The sequence below is a fragment of the Rhinatrema bivittatum genome, chromosome 6, assembly GCF_901001135.1.
Source record: "Rhinatrema bivittatum chromosome 6, aRhiBiv1.1, whole genome shotgun sequence".
NCBI classification, from domain to species: domain Eukaryota; kingdom Metazoa; phylum Chordata; class Amphibia; order Gymnophiona; family Rhinatrematidae; genus Rhinatrema; species Rhinatrema bivittatum.
The window spans coordinates 261,077,606-261,098,479 of NC_042620.1; the positions used below are offsets into that span (position 1 = coordinate 261,077,606).

Genomic DNA, 20,874 nt, shown 5'->3' on the forward strand with positions numbered 1-20,874 from the left:
CTAGCAGACGAATAACTTTCTGAACCGAAGAACGGCATCCGTCCAACGATTTCTCCCGAATTAGCCAATCATCAAGATAAGGGTGCACCAACACCCCCTCGCACCGAAGAGCTGCCGCCACCCACCACTATTACATTGGTTGAATGTGCGAGAATCCATGGCCAGTCTGAAGGGGAGAGCCTGAAATTGGAAATGCTGACCCAGCACTGAGAACCTCAGAAACCGCTGATGATCCAGACGAATGGGAATATGTAGATACGCCTCCGTCAGGATCCAGGAAAGCCAAAAACTCCCAAGAGCGTACCACTACAATCACTGAATGTAAAGTCTCCACTCGGAAGTGCGGTATCTTTAAGGACGCGTTGCCCAACTTGAGGTCCAGGATGGGTCGAAATGTACCCTCCTTTTTCAGCACCACAAAGTAGATGGAGTAACGACCCCTGCCCCGATCGTGTGACAGCACCTGGATCACCACCCCCAACTCGCGCAACCTGCGCAAAGTCTCCCGAACCACGCAACGCTTCGCCGAGAACCCGCAAGGGGAGACTAAGAATAGGTCGCGAACGGGACGTGCAAACTCTAACATGTAATCGTCTCTGATCACCAAGAGGACCCACTGATCCTGCGTAACCTTTGTCCACTCCCAGTAAAACTCTGCCAGATGGCCCCTATATAGGGAATGGTGGAGTGAACCAGCCTCGCTTCATTGGGAAGACTTGACCCTAGCGGGTCCCCCAGCTGTGGGGGCCCTGAAAGGTTTTCGGCCGTCGCGAAAGGACTGATCCCAATTCGAAACCAGAGGTTGAAAGGGTGTCTGGGATTGCAACCCCTCGGGACCCCTAGAAGGACGAGATCGTCTGCCTTCCCTAAAACGCAACTGGGACTGAAAAGCCTGACGATTCCTAAGCTTGTCCTCCGGCAACTTATGTACCTTCGTTTCACTCAACTGTTTTATCAGCTGCTCCAGCTGTTCCCCAAACAGATGACCCTTAAAGGGCAAGGAGCCTAACTGGGCCTTAGAAGACACCCGCAGACCAGTGACGAAGCCACAGCAAACATCAGGCCGCCACCACAGAACTCATAACTCGAGACAGCGAACGCACCAAATCATAAAGAGCATCAGCCACATATGCGACCATCGCCTCCACGCGATCCGCATTAGACGTGTCGGATCCCGGGAGCGTTTGCCCATCCTGAAAATTCTGAACCCAGCGCAAACATGCTCTTTGCATAAAGCCGGAGCAAATAGCGTCCTGTAGCCCCAAAGCCGCCGCCTCAAATATCCTCTTGAGATGAAGCTCCAACTTCCGATCCTGAACATCCTTAAGTGCCGTGGCCCCTGCCACCGGAATAGTAGTTTTCTTAGTGACCGTGGAAACTGCCGCATCCACCTGCGGAAGCGCAAAAAGCTCCAAGGTTTGTTCTGGCAAGGGGTAGAGTTTGGACATCGCTCTACCCACCCTCAAGCCTGAGTCTGGGGAATCCCACTCACGTTCAACTAACTGCCGCACTGACCTATGATAAGGAAAGGCGGAAGGAGGAGCCCTAAGGCTATCTAGGACAGGGACCGCCCCATCCATCTCCGGAACCTCCGGAGGAGCTTTCAAACCAAGCTTCTCAAGAACTTGAGGAAGCAGGGGGTCCAACTCCTCCCTCTGGAACAAACGGAGAATCTTGGGATCATCACCCTCTGCCACAGAAGGTCATCTCCTTGATCCAAGTCCAGGGAATGGCAGTTCGTGTGCTGTCAACACTGTTGCTGCCCCTGCCGGAAGGACCGGAACCTCTAAGCCCCCCATTGCCCCCCCCCTGGACTGGGCAAAAGCGGGACCCTCGAGTCACGTGACCGCGTGGACCCTGACTCGGCCCCCGGAGGCTGCAGGCACGGACTTGAGGTGCCAGGGGCAACTGTGGACACCCTAAACCTTCCTGCTGTGCCAGATATTCTCCTGGTGAACCAGGAGAATAAAGTCAGGAGAGAAGGGTCGTGAACCTGGAGGTAAAAACGGGACCTGGTCTCCCCCCCAGGCCCCTGAGGAAAAGGGACCTGCTGACTAGCGCCTCCGGAGAGCCCCTGCCCCTCGAGGGGGCCGGGATGGACCGGGGCGAACTGTGGAGGAAGATCCCCCTCCCCCTCCAAAAATGGCGGCGCACGCGAATCCAGCGCCAAAATGGCCACTGCTCCCGCCAAGAGGGAGCCGGCAGACCCGGAGTCAGCTGGGGCATTTAAAATCGCCCCAACCGCGGCAGCCACGTGCTTATGAAAGCACCGATATTTAGAGACTCCCGGGAGGAGGGTGGGCCCTGCCCTTCTTCCCCCTCCCCCCCCCCCCGAAACGCATCCAGAACAGAGGCCGGCCCGACCAAGACACGCCGGGACTGCCCCACATGCGCAGCAAGCCGAGCCGCAAACCATGCAGAGAAAACAACAACAACAAAAAAAATCTAAGAAAAAGCAAATGAACCGGCACGAACAATGGGAGGGGGGAGTCGACCCCAAGCCTTACCGCTCAGCCTGTCTTCTTCCTCTTCTTCTTCTTTTTTTTTTTAACTTTAACAAAAAAATAATAGTAGGGAAGTTTCTCTCCTAGAGCTGAAAGGAGCTGTCCAGCTCAGATCAGCCACTAAGCAAAAAGGAGAGAAACCCCTGAAGAGGAAAAAAGGGCTGAAAGCCGCAAAACCGGCCTCATAAGGGGAGGGATCTGGACCACCAGATTTACACCCTACATAACAATTTGGACCTCAAATGGTCCACCTCAACTGAACAGAGAATGGCTCACAAAAGGAACCAGTCCCCTGGGAGAAAAGCTCACCCCAAAAAAGAAAAGGCTAGAAAAAAATGGGAAAAAGAAGAACTGCAGGTTTATGCGCCAGCCATCTGCTGGAGACAGAGAAATACTGAACAACTGCGGGTGGCACCAGAGCTTATCAAGCAGTGTCAGCAAGGTTTTTCTCTGCCTCCATCTGCTGGCAGGGATGAATAAACCCAGGAGTTTGGACTGATCTGGGTACATACAGGGAACTCTCGCATCTTGATTCTCAGCAGACCCACAAACCAGGGGTGCCCGAGTCAATTCCGCTCCATCCTGATCACCACGTTCCGGTTATCATCTAAAGGTTTTCATCTCCCAAGAAACAATATAAGAAAAACCATACAAGATAGCTAAAGCTGGTCCTAACTGCATCAATGCATCCAGACCCTCTGAACCAATCTCTCTTCTGTGGCTGAAGAACCTGTTGACCCTGGTGTTCCTTTCTGTAGCCAAAATGTTCATGACTGGGCTTCCCCGCTGGTCACAATTAGGGTGAATTCTCTTCCAAGAGAGCCCGTTCTGCTGATCTAGGGTATGGGGACTCAAGAAATTCACTTCAACGTATTCCACCCTGTGGCACCATCAGTGGTCTCTGAGTAACCAGAGGCCAGATTCAGTCTGGAATCCGGTAGAATTCTTTGTATCAACACTTTTATTAGTAACAAATATAAACAAAAAAGCAGTTCTACTCATAGAAACATAGAAATGACGGCAGAAGACCACCAAACGGCCCATCAAGTCTGCCCAGCAAGCTACGCACTTTATCCATTTTTTTTTCCCTTTTTCTCTCTCCCACCTGTTACTATTTGCTTCCAGTACCCTCCACCCTAATTCCCCTCCACCCAATTTAGAGAGCAGCGCCGTATCTGCATCCAAGTGACATTCAGCTCAATTAGGGGTAGCAACCGCTGTAACAAGCAGGCCATCCCCTTGCCCCATACTCTTACCCACCCCTGTTTTTATTTTTTGTTTTGTTTTATTTTTTTTTGGAAATAGCAGCCCTCCATCCTTCCGCTCCGTGAAGGTGGAACACCAACTACTGGCCACTGGCATCCCGCTCCGTGAATGCCTCTGTGGCTACTGCCGCTCCGTGCAGTGTTTTGCTGCCTCCACTTTATTCACGCCCTCTAGACTTGATGGATCCACAGTGTTTATCCCACGCCCCTTTGAAGTCGTTCACAGTTTTAGACTTCACCACTTCCTCCGGAAGGGCATTCCAGGCATCCACCACCCTTTCCGTGAAGAAATATTTCCTGACATTGGTTCTTAGTCTTCCTCCCTGGAGCCTCAGCTCATGACTTCTGGTTCTGCTGATTTTTTTCTGACGGAAAAGTTTGTCATTGTCTTTGGATCATTAAAGTTTTTCAAGTATCTGAAAGTCTGAATCATATCACCCCTGCTCCTCCTTTCCTCCAGGGAGTACATATTTAGATTCTTCAATCTCTCCTCGTACGTCATCCTATGAAGACCCTCCACCTTCCTGGTCGCCCTTCTCTGGACCGCCCTCATCCTGGCTCTGTCCCTTCGGAAATATGGTCTCCAGAACTGAACACAGTACTCCAGGTGTGGCCTCACCAAGGATCTGTACAAGGGGATAATCACTTCCCTTTTCTTACTCGATATTCCTCTCTCTATGCAGCCCAGCATTCTTCTGGCTTTTGCTATCGCCTTGTCGCATTGTTTCGCACACTTCATATCATTAGACACCATCACCCCAAGGTCTCGCTCCTGCTCCGTGCACATCAGCCTTTCCCCCCCCCCCCCCCCCCCCTTTCTTCATTGCAGTTCAGCAACAAAAAACACAATATCACAATTTACAGTTCAGTAGTGTCTTCTTTCTCTAGGCTTCCTTCTCTCCTGGCCTTCCCATGGGCCTCCACCCAAACCAGGATTCTGTTACCTAAGGCTTATGGTGGACCGGGCCAGATCTCTGGATCTGTTGTGTATGCCCCTTCGCATATCCTCCCCCTCAGCTCAAACTTCTTAGGTTGAGTGCTTGCCCTCACACCTAAGAACAGTCCTGTTTGTCTCTTCAATCCCCTCCCTATGCTGGGGTTACTTAACTCGTTTAAAGTTTCTCCCTCCCCATGTCATTTGGGACACTGCTCCAGGGTTCGTGAAGCACCCACTGTTCTAATCTGGCTTGACTGCCTATCAGCTGACTCCACAGGGTTTTAAGTTGGGCACAATCGTGCCCTAAAACCACTGGATAAGGGAGCTCGGGAAGTACCCCCGCTCTGACTACAGTTTGCCCTGGCGGTGTTTGTCAGCAGGATCTGAGTGGTGGGGTACTGCTGTCTTGTTGCCATGCACACAGATCAAGACACCTTCATTTTCTCACCGACATCCTCTGTCTTGCTCAAGTCCTTACGAACCCAGTGTTTCACTACCTCCAGAGTCTACCAGGGCTTGTGTGGGATCTTCCTCCAGCTCCAGCCGGATCACAGATTCCTCCAGTTCTTAACGTGGAATATCCGCCAGGTTACAGTTTTAAAATTTTGCGAGAACCGTCGGGCCATTCACTTTCCCACTTTTCGTTCTCATTCTGGGGGCCGCCCTCCGCCAGCTTGCGCTCCCACACTATGTCTTCAAGCCATGGGCACTCTTCCACTCTGTGGCCTTCTAACTTTACAGTAGGAGCATGCCTTGTGAGGTGGTGGGGGGGAGAAGATATTCCTATTTAGCTTTCCCCATTCCTTATAAGGGCTTTTCACTTTCTTCTTTTCCATATGGGCAGTTTTCTTCCTCAAATCCATTTACCGCACAGAAGGAGAAAGATCTAAAGCCTTATTACTGAGCTATACCAGTTCCTCCACAACCCTTTTTTTTTTCCCCCCCCCCGACTTGAGAGTTGACCTTTCTTAGGAGACTTTCCTTTGTCCATATGGACTTTAGTCTCTACTACCGGCTGAGTCGTTATGTTAACGTCCATTACTTCACTGACTCACAGCGCCAGTCCCTGGCAAAGTGACCTCTCCTTCCACAGTTGAAGCAAGCAGAAAAAGGCCGTGGCCTGTGGCACAGAGCCCAAGCTGTCTGCTTCCGAGGGCCGTTGCTGGTGTTCTCCACTGCTGCGCAATGGAGCTTGTACAGGCTGCATTTCTAGCCTCTGCATCATATCCGGCATCAACTAAGCCTCGTAAAAGGCCTTTGCCACTTCTAAATGCTACTTCCAAAGTGAATCCCGGGTGCTGACAGACCCAATTTTACACGGTTCGGCTAAGCCCCATCTAGGAAGTGTTCCTGGTTGGCTACCTCAAGGCCGGGTTTTTGCCTCCAGCTGCAGCCACTTGCAGCCGGCAATCTTTCAGTCGATGGCACAAGTTTTGGGGACTTTCCCCAGGCTGTGGAATGCCCCTTCGGAACTGTTGCCTATAGGGTTCTGATGCACACCCTGCTTTTTTCAGGTTTCCAGTTTTCACTTCTGCAAAGGTGGCCCTTCCCTCTGGGCTGGCCACTTAAAAGGCCGCTTGGCATTTGCCCGTGAGCAAATTTGGCAGATACGTGTTCCAATTAAGCTTGTGGCCACCCCATCATGCAGGCGGTCCTTTTCAAGTTTCTCTGGGTTCTCCCCTGCCATCATCTTAAAACATGGATTCCCCATGTGTTGCCATAGCTTGCATAGCTGACTGGCTTTTTGGAGTTGCTGCTGGCTTTCCGCCAGCATGCGTATCACCCGCTCCATGCTGGCTTATTGTACTCCGGTAACATGGGTTTTCCTAAAGGCTTTGCGTCCTTTCCAGAACACCCCCAAACAAACAAAAACCTGTTTGGCTCCAACTCACCGAATATCAAACCTGGACTCCAAGCGGAGCTAGCCTCCTTTGCCTGCCGAAATTAACTCCAGTTGCCTTTATGGCGAGGCCCAAAAAAGAGAAGAGAAAAAAAAAGATTTCCTTTTTTTTTTTTTGTCCTCTGTTGGCATGATTTCTCCGTGTGTGCAAGGCTTAACGTATAAATCCCATTCCTAAAATCATATGTGGCACTGTGAGCAGTCTCAGAGTAACCAGAGGACAGATTCAGGCTGGACTGATAGAATTCTTTCCATAAACGCTTTTATTAGTGACAAATATAAACAACAAAAAAAGAAGTTCTGCTCATTTCTGCAGTTCAGCGACAAAAAAAACAAAACATATTACAACTTACAGTTCAGTACTATGTCCTTTCTCTAGGTTTCCTTCTCTCCCGTGGGTCTTCTGTTCCCTCCCGGCCTGGCTATATATAACCCCTTCCCATGGGCCTCCACCCAGACCAGGATTCCCTGTTACCTAAGGCTTAAGGTGGACTGGGCCAGATTTCTGGATCCGGACCTTTAAGGTATTCTGGGGCGCTCTTGGGTATAACCCTTCATGCAATCCTGCCGTATGAGCCACTGCCAGCACTCTCAAGTATTCTACTGGTCACTTGTGAATTCCCGGCTCTGCCCTGGAGACTGACATTTGCAATCACTCTTGTATTGTCTGAAAGGACCCAAACAGCCGGTCCTCGAACCTTCCAGATGAATTCTTTTGTAAGGCCTCTCTTATAGCTCTTGTCCCTAAAGAACGGATAGACCAACTGGCCTCCAGGAGAGGCCAAGCCCCCTGAGCCACTGATCTAGAGTGTGAACTCCCCCCACTGAGGAGAATGTTGATGATTTCAATCTACTCCTACTTCCAGATTCCTCCTCTCCCACCACCAACTCGGACTGATCTGAACCTTGTGGAAATGATAATATACTGCAACCAAGGGTACCACGAGAAAGATTCTGCTAGCTTACCAGATCCAGGACCACCACCATCTAACTTAAAACTTACTAACAGTCCCATTTCAACAGGGTTCCATCAAATTGTGCACCTGACCCTGAATCTTCCAAATTCTTTCTACTGAAAGCACAACTGACCTTGCTTAAGTGGGCAACTAGGTATTCCCAAGACTGTATGGGTTCCAGCCTGCACTTTGCAAAATTTTCTGGGCTGTATTATTCTGGCAGTGGAAATCTGACTCGCCTCAGATGTTACCTACTTGGATCAGCCAATCGTCCAGATAGGAATATACCAGCATATCCCATTCCTGGCTCAAAGCCACTGCCACCAACACCTTTGAGAAGTTCCTGGGAGCTGCAGCTACACGGATGACAAAGCCTGGAGCTGAAAAACGTCTCCCAAGAATCACAAAGCATGAGAATCTCCATCTGAAAAGATGGCAGCAGCAAAGTCCTGTTGACCTGCTTGAACACAAAATGGGGCCCTAAATCCCCAAGTCTCCCTCCTTCCTCCACACAACTACAGCCATGGCTGGATTGGAAGCCAGACTGCACAGACCGCCAGGACTACACAGGCTGCCATGCTTCTTGTGCTGTTGGCCCAGACATGGTTCTCTTCCCTCCTGAACTCCTCTTTCTTGCTGGAAAGACAGGCCAAACCACTTCTCAGAACCAGCTGCGCTACTAACTATGGCTGTCTGCTTGATTCCCCTGCTGCTGCTTGCCTTCTGGGGTTTTTTTCCCCCAACTTTATTAGTAGGCTATGTCTACAAGAAGGCCGGTTGGGGGGGGGGGGGGGGGATAGGTAGAGAGACAGAGAGGGGAGATCCAGCACCAAATTAGACAACAGTCTCAACCTATGGGATGAGCAGTCTTTTCTCCTGAAAGACCCCTAGTAAAAGACTACTCCACTGAGGCAGGGTTAGATAATCAGTGGCTTGCTGCCCTAAGAGTTCTCAAACTCTTTTCTTTTCCAAGCCCAAAACACTTGACTCCAAAGAACAGGCATGCACTTCTACCATCTACTGGAGGCAGAAAATATTGGCATGTTGAGGTCAGCATGGGACTCTATATAAGATGACATCAGCAAACCATTTGTGCTCTTCCTCCATCTGCTGGTAGGGAAGCATAACCCACTTGTCTGGACTGGTCTGGCGGACAATGAGAGTGGTTTGGAAGTGGCTGTAGATAGGGTCTGACGAACAGAGCAGTGATCTTTCAAGAGCTCCAACAGGTCTTTTACCTTGTCTTCAAAACATTTTTCCACCACTGCAAGGTTACCTGTGAATCTCTCCTACGCGCTCTCACGAACGTGTGAGGCCATAACCATGAGAGCCTGGGGGCATCATTAGCCATGGCAGAAGCTCTCAATGCCATTTCAAAAGCATTGTAGCTCATGCAGACCAGATGCTTCTCACATCCTTCACTGGTCTCCAATGGGTAACAGAACTCTGCCGGATTCTCTCATGGGAGATACTCTGAATTCCTGGGCCCATGTCAGGATTATATGCAAATATTACATCAAATATAATTCTACTTCTTTTCAGAAAGGTCCAGAATCCAACAGTCATGTCTGGGGGGGAAAAGAGGGTAGGAGGTACAGAGCCATGGATTCTTGATTTCTTGGCCCTTATTGGGGCAGATTAGACAACCAACACTCTAGCGATGTGACTGGGGCTTGTCAATTGCTTAGCTGCTTGTGCACGATACTTTGTTTGACTTCTTACCAACTAAAGGCATGGTGCATGGGATCTCCCACATCCTCTTCTGTACATCCTAGAAAAGATTATGGCTGGATGCTGCCACAAACTCTTTTGGAGCATCCAAGTATTTGAGGAGATGGCGAAAAAGGTGCCTCAACCTAAAATTCAAAGTGAGAGCCTTAGTCATCCTCCGGACAAAATAAGGGAAGGAAAGGTCTTCATATGGAGACCTACACTCTGCCTATGGCAGAACGTCCTAAAAGGAGTAATCCTGTTTGGCACAGTACTCCTCTAATAGGTTTCCAAGGTCCCAGTAATCCTCAGACTGAGTAAAAAAAAACACTGGCTGAATGTATAAGTGGGAATGCACAAACCTTGGAACCTTCTATGGCTTCTATGGCCTATCACTGATCTCCTTGGGTACTGGGGCTGAATGATATTGAAAGGCAGCAAAGGCATCCCACTCTAAAGCAATATGGTCCCAACTCCGTGCATATGGCACTTAGATAGGCTTGGCATGCCAAACCTTTGTTGGTGTTCGCATGCTTGATGCACCCAGACTAGTCAAGCTGCTTGACACCGGGACCTTAATTCACTTGGGTGTGTTGGCCATACGCTTTTAGCAATTCTCAAGAGTCCACCTTGACAAGTACCAATGTCAACAGCAGGACTAGTCTCCTAGGGAAACAGACCCCCATGCAGCTATCTGGAGGTGGTGTGAAAGGCTCCAGACTGGACCTCTGCAGAGAGACATGGCATTATTCATTTTACATTCCCTTCCAGAGAGAGTCACTGACTAGTGCAGAACCTCCTACACCTCCTTGCTTTCAAAGTTGTGAATCAAAAAGATGTACTGATGCATTGGAGCAGCTGCTTAATATTTACTCTTCAGCTCCTCGCTTGTGTGCTCAGAGCCCTGGTCTCGACTGAAGTTGCGAGTGTGAGATCTTTGCTGACTGCTGAGCCTGTCCTCAGACTAAGATATGGGCCTCTTCATCACAGCTGGCCTCCTGTGGCAAATGCAGCTCCAGGATTCTCACAGTGAGCCAATGGCAGCAGTAGGTTCTCATGTCGAGCCTTCACAATACCAGCTTCAATGAGCTGGAATTTTCTTCACCAGCAAGAAGGCAAGAAGTCTGTCCCTTCCAGGCCCAAAACCATCTGGGAGACATTTTTTAACATATCCCACAACCTGAGTCACCATGGTTTTATAACCAGACACTTGTAGTCAATAACAGATATCTTCTGTTTGCACCTAGGACAGAATTTGAAGCTGCTGGCTTGCTTCTCATACAGGGTATGGAAAACTGACAAAACAAACAAGAAATTTCTTCCTCAGAAAAGAGAGGAAAATACTTGGCCAAGTGGCCTGCTGGCAATGGCCACGGCAGGGGGAAAAAAAAAAAAAAAAAAAAAAGAACAGGCCAGCTTCAATGGGATCCTCAAAGAAGAAAATTAAACTTAGAAAAATGGAAAACGCTTAACTAGGGAAAGAACTAGTATATTTTTTGGTCAGAACTAGAGGAAAAAGAGAAACTCTCCTCAGCAACTCTTCAAGGCACAGAAAAGCGCACACATGCAACAGTTCTGGCAGACTAAAAGCACAACACCCAGTTTCCTGTGGCACTACCTCCAGATAGGCAGCTCAGGGGTACATTCTGCAGCCAAGAGTCGGAAAACGTGGTGGAAAAGATTCTGAAATTCTGCAATAACTATGTGGCGGGTTTGCATATTCAGTTATAAAACTAAAAGGAGAATAAAATTGTATATTAAGTCATTTGCTAACATTTCTTGTAGGTCCAGTTAATTTGGTTCTTTTTTTTTTTGGGTAGATGAGGATCAGGGCTTTCCATGGGCTGCTACTCTCCTTCCCTCTCTTGCCACACCAACTCGTGCTGCACCTTCTTCTCACTCTCCCTATCCCAGCAACTACCGAAGGGCGGCGTGGGCTCCTTGGGCCGCATCCTTTTCCTCCTCCCTCTGCTGCCCGGGGGGGGGGGGGGGGCCCCTGGGTTGCACTTTGAACCAGGCAAGACACCACCACAGGGCGGAGGAGGAGGGCAAAGCAGGCGACTCCAGGCCCCGCAGAGGACGATGCCCGCTCGCTCTCCTCCCAATAAGCCACCGGCTCCCGGGCCTCCTACGGCAATTTCATCGGGGACGGGGAATTCCATGGGAAAGGATGGATTTTGCGGCCCTTCCCAGCGTTGCGGAACCAGGAAAAACCGGGGCCTCAAAAGAGCAGTGAAAGACCTTCACGCATCTTGCCCGAAAACCGCCGCCTGTCCAGCAGCAAAATGGTCAGGCGGACCATGTTCCTGGCCCAGGGCATGGCTTCTCGTCAGAGAAAAGAAGATCTAGAACAAGGGGGGGGGGGTCACAATACGAGGCCCAAGGGGAGTAAACTCAGAAGCAACACAAGAAAGCAATTTCTTCACAAGGCTGAGTTGTGAAAACATTGAAGAGCACCCTGGGGAGATGGCAGAGGCGATAGCAATATCGGAACTGAAGCAAACATGGGAAGTTCCTAGTTGCGGGGAATATGAAGTAGTTTCAGGCTCTTGAATTTATTTGATTGTTGATCTTATGGGATGATTCTCATTGTATTTAAGCTACCCCCCCAAAGGTAGTCGCGGGGTTTTTAGTTATTGATAACTTAGGTTAATGGCTGGGAGGTGGGTATGAACATGTGAAGGGGTATCCAGGAGAAAGTCCCCAGAACACCTTAAAAGAACTGGTTCCAGAGATCTGGCCTGGTCCACCTTAAACCTCGGTAACAGCAGGGAATCCTGGTCCTGGGGCGGTTCCCCAGGGAAGGGCAATAAGTAGCCAGGCCAGAGGAAGGAAGAGAGGCCCCAGAGGAGAGAAGAGAGCCTAGGGAACGCTAGCACTGCTCAGGGCTGAAGTGCACTTTGAACTTTACTTTGAAACTGCTAAGGTAAGCAGGACTTTCTATTTTGATTTTTCTGTCTGTAGTCAATAAAGGTTTGAGAGAGAATCGCTAGAGCCCAGTTTGGTTCTGTCCTCTGGCCACCAAAAGACTGCTCACCGTGCCACAGGACTTTCTGCTTTTATGTTTTGTAATTGTATTTTTGTGAGTTTGTGTGTATTATGTTTTAGCTGATTAGTTTTTTTGTTTTTTTTTTACTGTACTATTTATATTGGTTTTGTTGTACACCATTTTGGGTTGTTTTTTTTACATGGAAAAGTGATATATAGGCTAGATGGGCATTACAGACTTTATTTGCCATCATATTCTATGTTTCTGTGGTTAGCGTGGTGCCTATCTTGGCTTCTGATGATGATCAACAAATATCCCCAGTTTCTTCAGATCTGTAATAAGAGGAGCAGCTAAACAGAGGGAGCTGCAGCATTAATCCATGGTGCACCCACATTTTGAGTACTGTGTGCAGTTCTGGTTGCCCCATCTCAAATAAAGATAACAGAATTGGAAAGGATTAAGAGAAGGGCAAAAAAAGATAAAAGCTATGGAAGAGTTCTCTTATAAACAGGCCGATTCAGTAAACTCTGCGGGAGAGCCAGCGCTCCAAGGCGAGCGCCTGACTTCCCGACGCGCGCCCAGGCACCTCTCCTGGGCACGCGATTCTTTATTTAAATTAGGGCCCGCGCTAATAAGGAGGTGCTAAGGACACTAGTGCGTCCCTAGTGCCTCCTTATTAGCGGAAGTGGCGGCGGTCAGCGGGTCTGACAACCAACGCTTAATTTTACCAGTGTCGGTTGTTGAACCCGCTGACAGCCACGGGTTCGGAAAATGGACACCTGCAAAATAGAGTGTCCATTTTCCAACCCGCGGGCAGGTTTTTTTTTTTTTTTTTGGTGCCTCCGACTTAATATCTGAGGCCCCAAAACTAATAGGCTCCCCCATGCATTTGCATGTGATGGGTGCTATTAGTTTGGGGGGGGGGGGGGGGTTGGCCGCGCGTTTGTGACGCGCTATTATTACCCCTTATACTGTAAGGGGTAATAATAGCGCGTGGAAAACGCGCGGCCAAACGGGGGCTAAATGGTGCGCTCGGCCGAGCGCACCGTTCTGTATCGGCCTGAAAGAAAGGCTCGACAGATTAGGGCTCTTCAGCCTGTGGAAAGAGACAGAGGGGGGGGGGGGGCTTATAAGATTATGAGTAGGGTGAAATAGTTAAATTTAGGAGATGGTCATTTACCCTTTCAAATAATATTAAAACAAGAGGATACTCCACGAAACTAATGGCCAGCAGATTTAAAACATGGAGGAAATCAGGGTGCTCTGCCTCCGTCTGCTGGTGATGGTGGAGGTGGTGGATACGACTCCCACCTCTTGGAACTGAATTGGACTGGTGTAGCAGGATGAAATGGAAGTGGAGCTTTTGAGGGCCAGCCCAGTAGCCTAGGAGCACTGTGTAGGCACCAGAGTTTGATTCCTAGTTCAAGTTTTCTGCTCCCTGGGTCAGGGAGAAATAGGAATCCACTGTCATCCCACCAGGCCAATACCCAGTGGCTGGATTTAGGGCTCATGACTGCACGGTTCCGGAAGGGACTCTGATGCAATACCCCCTCCCCCCCAGCAGGGGACTTCTTGTTGCAATGATTGGACTAAGTCAGAGGGGCTATGAAAGTAGGGGAAAATATCTCTGGGAAACTGAAAATGTAGTTCATGGTGCCAGCCCCAGTCCTGGTTCCAAACGAGCTGAAAAACCAAAGAAGCAAAAGAAAAAAAAACTGCCAGGTCATAAAAAATGGAGTTCCTAATGATTTTAAATATCTGAATTTTTGTTTTTTTTTTGCTAGGACTGCTTCTTTAAACACAGAAATTAAAGAAACACACAGCTGCACCCTAAGCTGCAGCACCATCAGTCCTTGAGCTACAGAAAGGCCTTCAGTAAACGCTTAGTCACTCAAGATAGAAAGTCAATTGCTATTTACTTTAATTAACATATTAACTGAAACACAAAAGGAATTTAAAGACAGAAAGTCAGTGAAAACCAAGGCTGGGTTTGCTTAGGACTGCAAAGAACTTTGCAATTGCTGCATTTCGGAAACAGGCTTGGGTGGGTGGGTGGCCGGGCACACGAAACGCATGGCTAGAGGAAAGTTGTGGTCGGTACCTGACATTTAAAGGGCCTCTCCGTGGAATGAACCTGCCTCACGTGGCTGTTCAGGTGGTCCGGCCTGCAAGGAGAGAGAGAAAAATGGACGCATCAGCAAACGCAGGAAAACACCGTGGACCAAACAACACTGGGGAGGGGGGCATCTTATTCTACATCTGCCGGCTTGGACTCGAGGCCAGGAAACATGTAAGAAGTTAAAAGGTGGGGGAGTTTCATTGCATACCGAGAGAAGCCCTTGCCGCAGTGGCTACAGATGTAGGGCTTGTGGATGCTGCCGTCGTGGGAGCGGACATGGTAGCTCATGCGATCCTTCCTCTTGAAGCGCTGCTGGCAGACGTGGCACTCGTACGGCTTCTCGTCCGAGTGAGAGAGCTTGTGGCGGTTCAGGTGGTAGACATCCCGGAAGGCCTTGCCGCACATCTCGCAGGCGTGGTTTTTCCGGATGCGCTTCCCAGAGGCCGTGGTGGTCACCAGCCCGCCTTCGCCAGAGGCAACCGTGGCCGCGGGGATGGGGACGGGGCCAGACACGCCTCCAATGGCCGCCGCCGCCGCCGAGACGCTGAGCAGGCTGAGCGGGACCATGGTGGGGATCTTCATGGAGGAAGAGGCAGAGTTACCGCCGCCGCCACTGCGCGGTTTCACACCGGTGTGGATGGCCTCGTGGCGCCGAAGATTATAGCCGTTCTTGAACTCCTTGGAACACAGGGCGCAGATGTAGGGCCCCTTGCTCTTTGATTTCTTTTGGGCGTCTGACTGGCCCTGGGCCCCCAGGAGCCCTTGCTTCAGCACGGCAGTGTCCACGGTGGAAGCCTGAGGACCAGCTGGTGCCGGAGGGGCCACGGCGGCAGCTGCTGCCGCCACCACAGCATCCTGTGCAGCGCTCACGGAGGCGAGAACCGGGAGCAGCTCCACAGGCAATGGCTCGGTTGGAGGAGGGGCCGGCGTCTGTACAAGAAACATGGGGGGGTGGGAAAAAAGTTAACTTACTGAAAAAGTGCCACAGAGCAAGATAAACACTGAACAGTCTCAGAAATTTTCTGTTTGTGTGATTACATTTTTATATAGCACCAACAGTGTGCACAACACTGTACAAGGTAAGTTGTATACATGTGTGCAGCACTGTGGAAGATATAATAATAATAATTATTATTTTTTTCTTTTTTAATACAGCACTGGTATAAAAACACTTTCATATAGCACAGGCAGCACTTGCAGTCCTGTATGAATTAGAATACCCACTCTCCAGACAGCATGACAGGGCAAATCTGGGGGAAACCCTCTCCGGCCCAAAGGCTGGCCAGTCATCTCCTCCTAGGAAACATCCTCAGCCCCATTCTTTGGCTTGCAGGAGCAGCAGCCATCCTACTGTCCCCAGGCCTGACTGCACCACCTCTGCAGTGGACCTCTCTCACCTCGGCCCTATAAGCCGGTCCAGAATTGTGCCATTTTTACACAGCGCTGGTGGCGTGCACAGCACTGTAGAAGGTACAATTATTTAATGTTTATAAAGTGCTAAGAATGAATCTTAGTGTTTGTGTGAGGTAAATTCTTTTCTTGTTAACACTGACAGTGTACACGTAACACTTGTGTTTTTATTTAGCACTGATAGTGTTCACAGCACTACACGAGGTACAGTTATTTTGTTTTTAGAAGGCAGCATGTATTCTAAGTATAAATCATTTTGTATAGCATTAACAATGCACAATGTGTTATACAAGGCACAAGCATTGGGTTTTTTTTTTTTAGATAGCACTGTGGGAGGTACAATTATCAGATTATAATTATTATTCTAATGCCTCATTTCTTTGTTCAATCTTATCCCCACTCTTCATGTACCCTGTGAATATCTAGGTATCTCCAAACTTATTGTGAGGCACCCTGGTTACAGCACCAAAAAAATAAATTATTTATATTTTTGCACTATATGCAGTACAGACAAGGTACACCGTATGCACAGATTTGATATAATAATACAATCTATTTCCCAAAGCAGTCCTTGTACAAGCTTGGAGCTCCCCTGCCCTGTGAGCTTATCTCCCACCTCTGTGTCTAATAAATGCTTGCAAGAAAGCAACAGTCAGCATCATAAGTAGAAATCAATGGAATAAGCATGCATTTCATCTAAGCGCTGGACTTGCAGAGGTGCTTCTGCAGGGGAGGGGAGGGAGAGGAAGGGAGGGGGTCTGAGAGGATCAGCAGGCCCCCCACCCTCCTGAGTACGGGCTCCTTGCACATATTTAGCAAATTGCATGTCCCTCTGCTGATCAGATCCCAACACACACAAGAAGATGCCTCTCCTCCTCTCCTTCTGCATCAAGGCCAGTATTCTCTTGCCTTTTTTTTTTCTGCACTTCTTTGCTTACCTGGAATATAAAGCTGCTCCAGTTTGCATCCATGGCCCCCTTTGAAAAATAATAAAAATTCCACCTAGTCCTTTCCCCCCCTTGTCTCTACCACAGGAGGTATCAGATCCCAACCGAAGGCAGCTGCAGAATTTAAAGAAAAAAAACTTTTAGAAGGTGGTGGTGGGGGAGGGGTGCAAAAAGAGATCTGTGACGTCAGGTCTGCTCTCTTTTCAAAAAATGCCCATGTTAAGAGTGCAAATTTTTTTTTTTTATTTACAAATCATAATATGGCAGCTCCATGCACTCTCACCCCTGAACTCTGACCTCCTCCCAAATATCCAGGGATGTACCATGAAGATAGGGGAGAAGCTGGATTTTGGGTTTTGTTGCAGATTTTTCAGTCGCATCAGAATTTTCTTGGGAAAAATACACGCAGGTTGCAACGGTTGGCGAGGGCAGAAGCACTGCAGGCAGAATAATTTGGGGGTGGGGAGGGGGGATTTATTTGTCCTTTTTGCATCAGATGCAAATTACAAATGATTTTTCGAGCAGCTGCAGCCCTGCCTCTTGCTTCCCCTGAGCGGCCATTGTTTGCAAAGCCGTAAGAAAGAAAAATTAAAAAGAAAATCCTGTAAAACTAAAAAGAGTTGTAAAAATAATTTGCCTAGAGAATAATATTAGCCAGCCAGTTATCCAGTCCAAAAATGAGATATGTTTGTCTTTTTCAGAGGAAAGAAGTCAAATAATAATACAGAAAGCTGAGAGAATTTGCAAGGTGCGCTTAGATTTTTTTTTTCTCCCTGCCAGGACCCTGCTGGAGTCTTAAAGGGGAAGTTCCGTCCGCGTCAACCCCTCCCCCTCCCAGCACTGCAGCTCTATTTAGCCGGCGTTTATGGCACTTCTCTTAAGGGGGTAGGCCTTGGGATTTTGTCGTCACGCTTTCAGGAAAGTGAAAGCTCATTAATAATTTCCTCCATACCGTTTTTTTGTGTAGGCGAAAGCTAGTTTTTCTTACGACCGTTTTGGAAAATAAGAACGTTTGAGTTTGCTGCCCCAGTTTTGTAGCGGATGAAGTGTGTTGAGCTCCCCCCCCCCCCAAAAAAAAAATATAGCTATAACAGTTTTGCAAAGAATAAAGTTAGGTTTTGTAGGTTCAGATTTTGCCAAGAATATAACTTTTGTGCAAGTTTTGATGCTGAGAAACTGCAAGTCTAAAAGATTACGGAGAGAAGTAGTATCCTAGTTTTCATAGATCAGAATTTGAGTACTACTTATGTTAATTTTACAGCTATACTTTTAATTAGCAAAAAAAATAACACTGAAAAGGGATGTCAGCTGTATTCAAGTGTCTCTTCTGCCACTCTATAACGCAGTTTTATAGCGCTAGGAAGCAGCAGGAAAAAAAACAAATGAACAAGGAGCAAATACTTTGTAAGTGGTCGTGCTCTAGGGTTGGCAGCTAGATATAGGCTTGGATGGCTGTTGGACTTTGTCTGCCATCATGTACTTTTTTTTTTTACTATGTGGTTTGGTGGTGATAGTTGGGGGGGGGGGGGGGGGGGGGGGAGAAGGTGCCCTTAACTGCTGGGATCTCCACCTCAACATGACATGACATGTAAGCAGAGCCCAAGTACAGCCCTGATCCCTAAAGACTTCTGTCACAGCCAGGTTAGGGCCAGGAGCATATGGGCTGATACAGTACAACCCGCCATCAGATGCGCATTTTCCCTTACCCCTTATTCAGTAAGCGGCCGAAAACGCGTGCATGTTGAGGGCGCTATTAGGTATTCCTGCGCGATTCAGAAAACAAAATGTGCAGCCAAGCCGCACATTTTGCTTTCAGAAATTAGCGCCTACCCAAAGGTAGGCGCTAATGTCTTCGGGCACCAGGAAAGTACACAGAAAAACAGTAAAACTGCTTTTCTGTGCACCCTCCGACTTAATATCATGGCGATACTAAGTCGGAGGTCCCGAAGGGTAAAAAAAAAGAGTAAAAAAAAATAAATAAAATTTGAAGTCTGCCCGCGGCTGTGGGGTCGAAAACCGGACGCTCAATTTTGCCGGCATCCGGTTTCTGAACCCGTGGCTGTCAGCGGGCTCGAGAACAGCCGCCGGCAAAATTGAGCATCAGCTGTCAAACCCGCTGACAGCCGCCACTCCGGGCCAAAAGGAGGCGCTAGGGAAGCGCTGGTGTCCCTAGTGCCTCTTTTTGCCTGTTTCTACCGCCGGGCCTCATTTAAATACTGAATCGCGTGCACAGGCGAGTAGCCTGTGCGCGCGCCGGGAGAGCGGGCATTCGCCCGCTCTCCCGCGGACTTTACTGAATCGGCCCGATAGAATGGAGGATATATGCAACAGGGAGGTATCTTACAGCTGATAGTTTTTCTTATTGGACACATAGTAGAAGTCACCCAAAGGGATTGAATTAGCACAGGTTTGAAACTTGTGAGCAGTAATGCCAATTGTCAAGGCGTCAAACTTGGGTATTGTCCATTTGTGCATCTTTCATATACATCCATAATTCATATTAAATTAAATTTACTTACCTCATGCTTGAATCAGAAATGGTTGAGCATTCAGGCTCTTAAGGAATTTCCTTTGGAAATTTAAATTTCAAGAGTGGGAGAAGTTTATAGTTGGATGTTGTCAAGGGAGAAAGGAAGGGGCTAGGATAGAAACAGTAAATAGTTGGGATGAATAATTTTCCCTCTAAAATGCATGCGTGTATGCAGCCATATAGCATTATTGTAGTGGTTGTGTACATTGCACCTCAACCTGCACAGGACCAAGCAGCAGGAACCAGTGCTCCATACTCCTGGGGGGATTCTGCACAAAAAAGATTAAACTTTCTTACATCCAGTCAGATGAATTCAGAGCTAGTTGTTTATGCACCTCTACCAGCAGTTGGAGATGATGCCTGCCAGTATTCTGTCTCCAGCAGATGATGGACGTGCAACTCCCTACTGGGGATTGCTTCATTTTAAAAGAAAAGGAGAATTCAGGAAATAAATTTGCCCTGCTCTCCTATTTATTATTTATTTATTTTGGACTTTTATATACCGACATTCATGTGGAAAAATACATATCATATCGGTTTACAGTGAAACACAAAAGTTGCAAAGAGCATTACATAGAACAGGGTTACATGAAACTGGGAACCAAGGGATAAACTAGGTAAAATATTGGAAGCTGTTAAAGTGTGAGCCACGTGATGAAAGGAATGACTCTTAAACAATATCCACTCCAAATAAGCGTATGAGAATAAAGATACAATGATAGAAAGTCTAAAAGATAATCAAATAGTAAATTCAAATCAATACAAAAAACAATGAGAATAAATATCCGATGATAGTAAGCCTATAAAAAAGTCAGAAAGTATGTTCTGTCTAATCCAAACCAGATGGGGAATCCATTCCAGACAAGCATGGAGCGCGTATGACCAAAAGAGGGAGATCTAACTTCCTTGAGTGTGTAAACAGTATCGTTTGGTGATCCGGAATAAAAACTTCCTGAGTTCGAGGGAGAGATCGTCAGGTTATAGAAAGGCTTGTTTGAAAAGCCAGGTTTTGAATTTTTTTTTTGAAAGTTAGTGGGCATGGTTCTTGCCAGAGATCTGGGGGAAGAGCGTTCCTTTGGGAGGGACCAGCAGTGGATAGGGCACGTTTCCTTAGGGCGGTCTTAAGTGGGGGGGGTGGCGTAGAGGGAGCCTTTGTAGGCAGATCTAACAGGTCTGGAGGATTCGTGGAAATGAAGAGGTAAGGTAAGATCAAGAGGTATAAGGTTGTGCGTGGCTTTGTGAACTGTCATGAGGACTTTGTAGAGAATTCTGAATTTGATAGGTAGCCAATGTAGGTAACGAAGTATGGGCCTGATGTGCTCTCTTCTGTTGGTGTTGGTCAGGATCCTCGCGACGGAGTTCTGTACCATCTGCAGAGGTCTGATTGTATTTGCTGGGAGACCTAGGAGGAGCGAGTTACAATAGTCGAGTTTTGAAAAAATGATGGATTGCAGCACCTTACGGTAGTCATGGAAGTGGAGGAGGGGTCTTAGCTTTTTCAGGACCTGTAATTTGAAGAAACAGTCCTTTGTGGTAGTATTGACAAATTTCTTTAGGTTAAACTGATTGTCCAGCATGACGCCCAGGTCCCTGACATGCGGGGAGAA

The 20,874-nt window shown here is 48.1% G+C and overlaps 1 protein-coding gene across 5 annotated transcripts in view; it reads right to left on the reverse strand.

The window, feature by feature from the left end:
• MAZ (MYC associated zinc finger protein) overlaps positions 1 to 17,517 on the reverse strand; it is a 54,640-nt gene extending 37,123 nt beyond the window's left edge. For 4 of the 5 annotated variants that reach the window (XM_029606985.1, XM_029606982.1, XM_029606987.1 and 1 more), the window contains exons 1-3: positions 16,729 to 17,517; positions 14,589 to 15,310; positions 14,363 to 14,426 (exon numbers count right to left, since the gene is read on the reverse strand). In XM_029606985.1, coding sequence (XP_029462845.1) covers positions 14,363 to 14,426; positions 14,589 to 15,310; positions 16,729 to 16,761 — 819 coding nt within the window. In that variant the 5' untranslated portion in view covers positions 16,762 to 17,517. The remainder of the gene's footprint in view (positions 1 to 14,362; positions 14,427 to 14,588; positions 15,311 to 16,728) is intronic. The other variant, XM_029606983.1, reaches the window with a different exon arrangement.
• Positions 17,518 to 20,874: the final 3,357 nt, after the last annotated feature.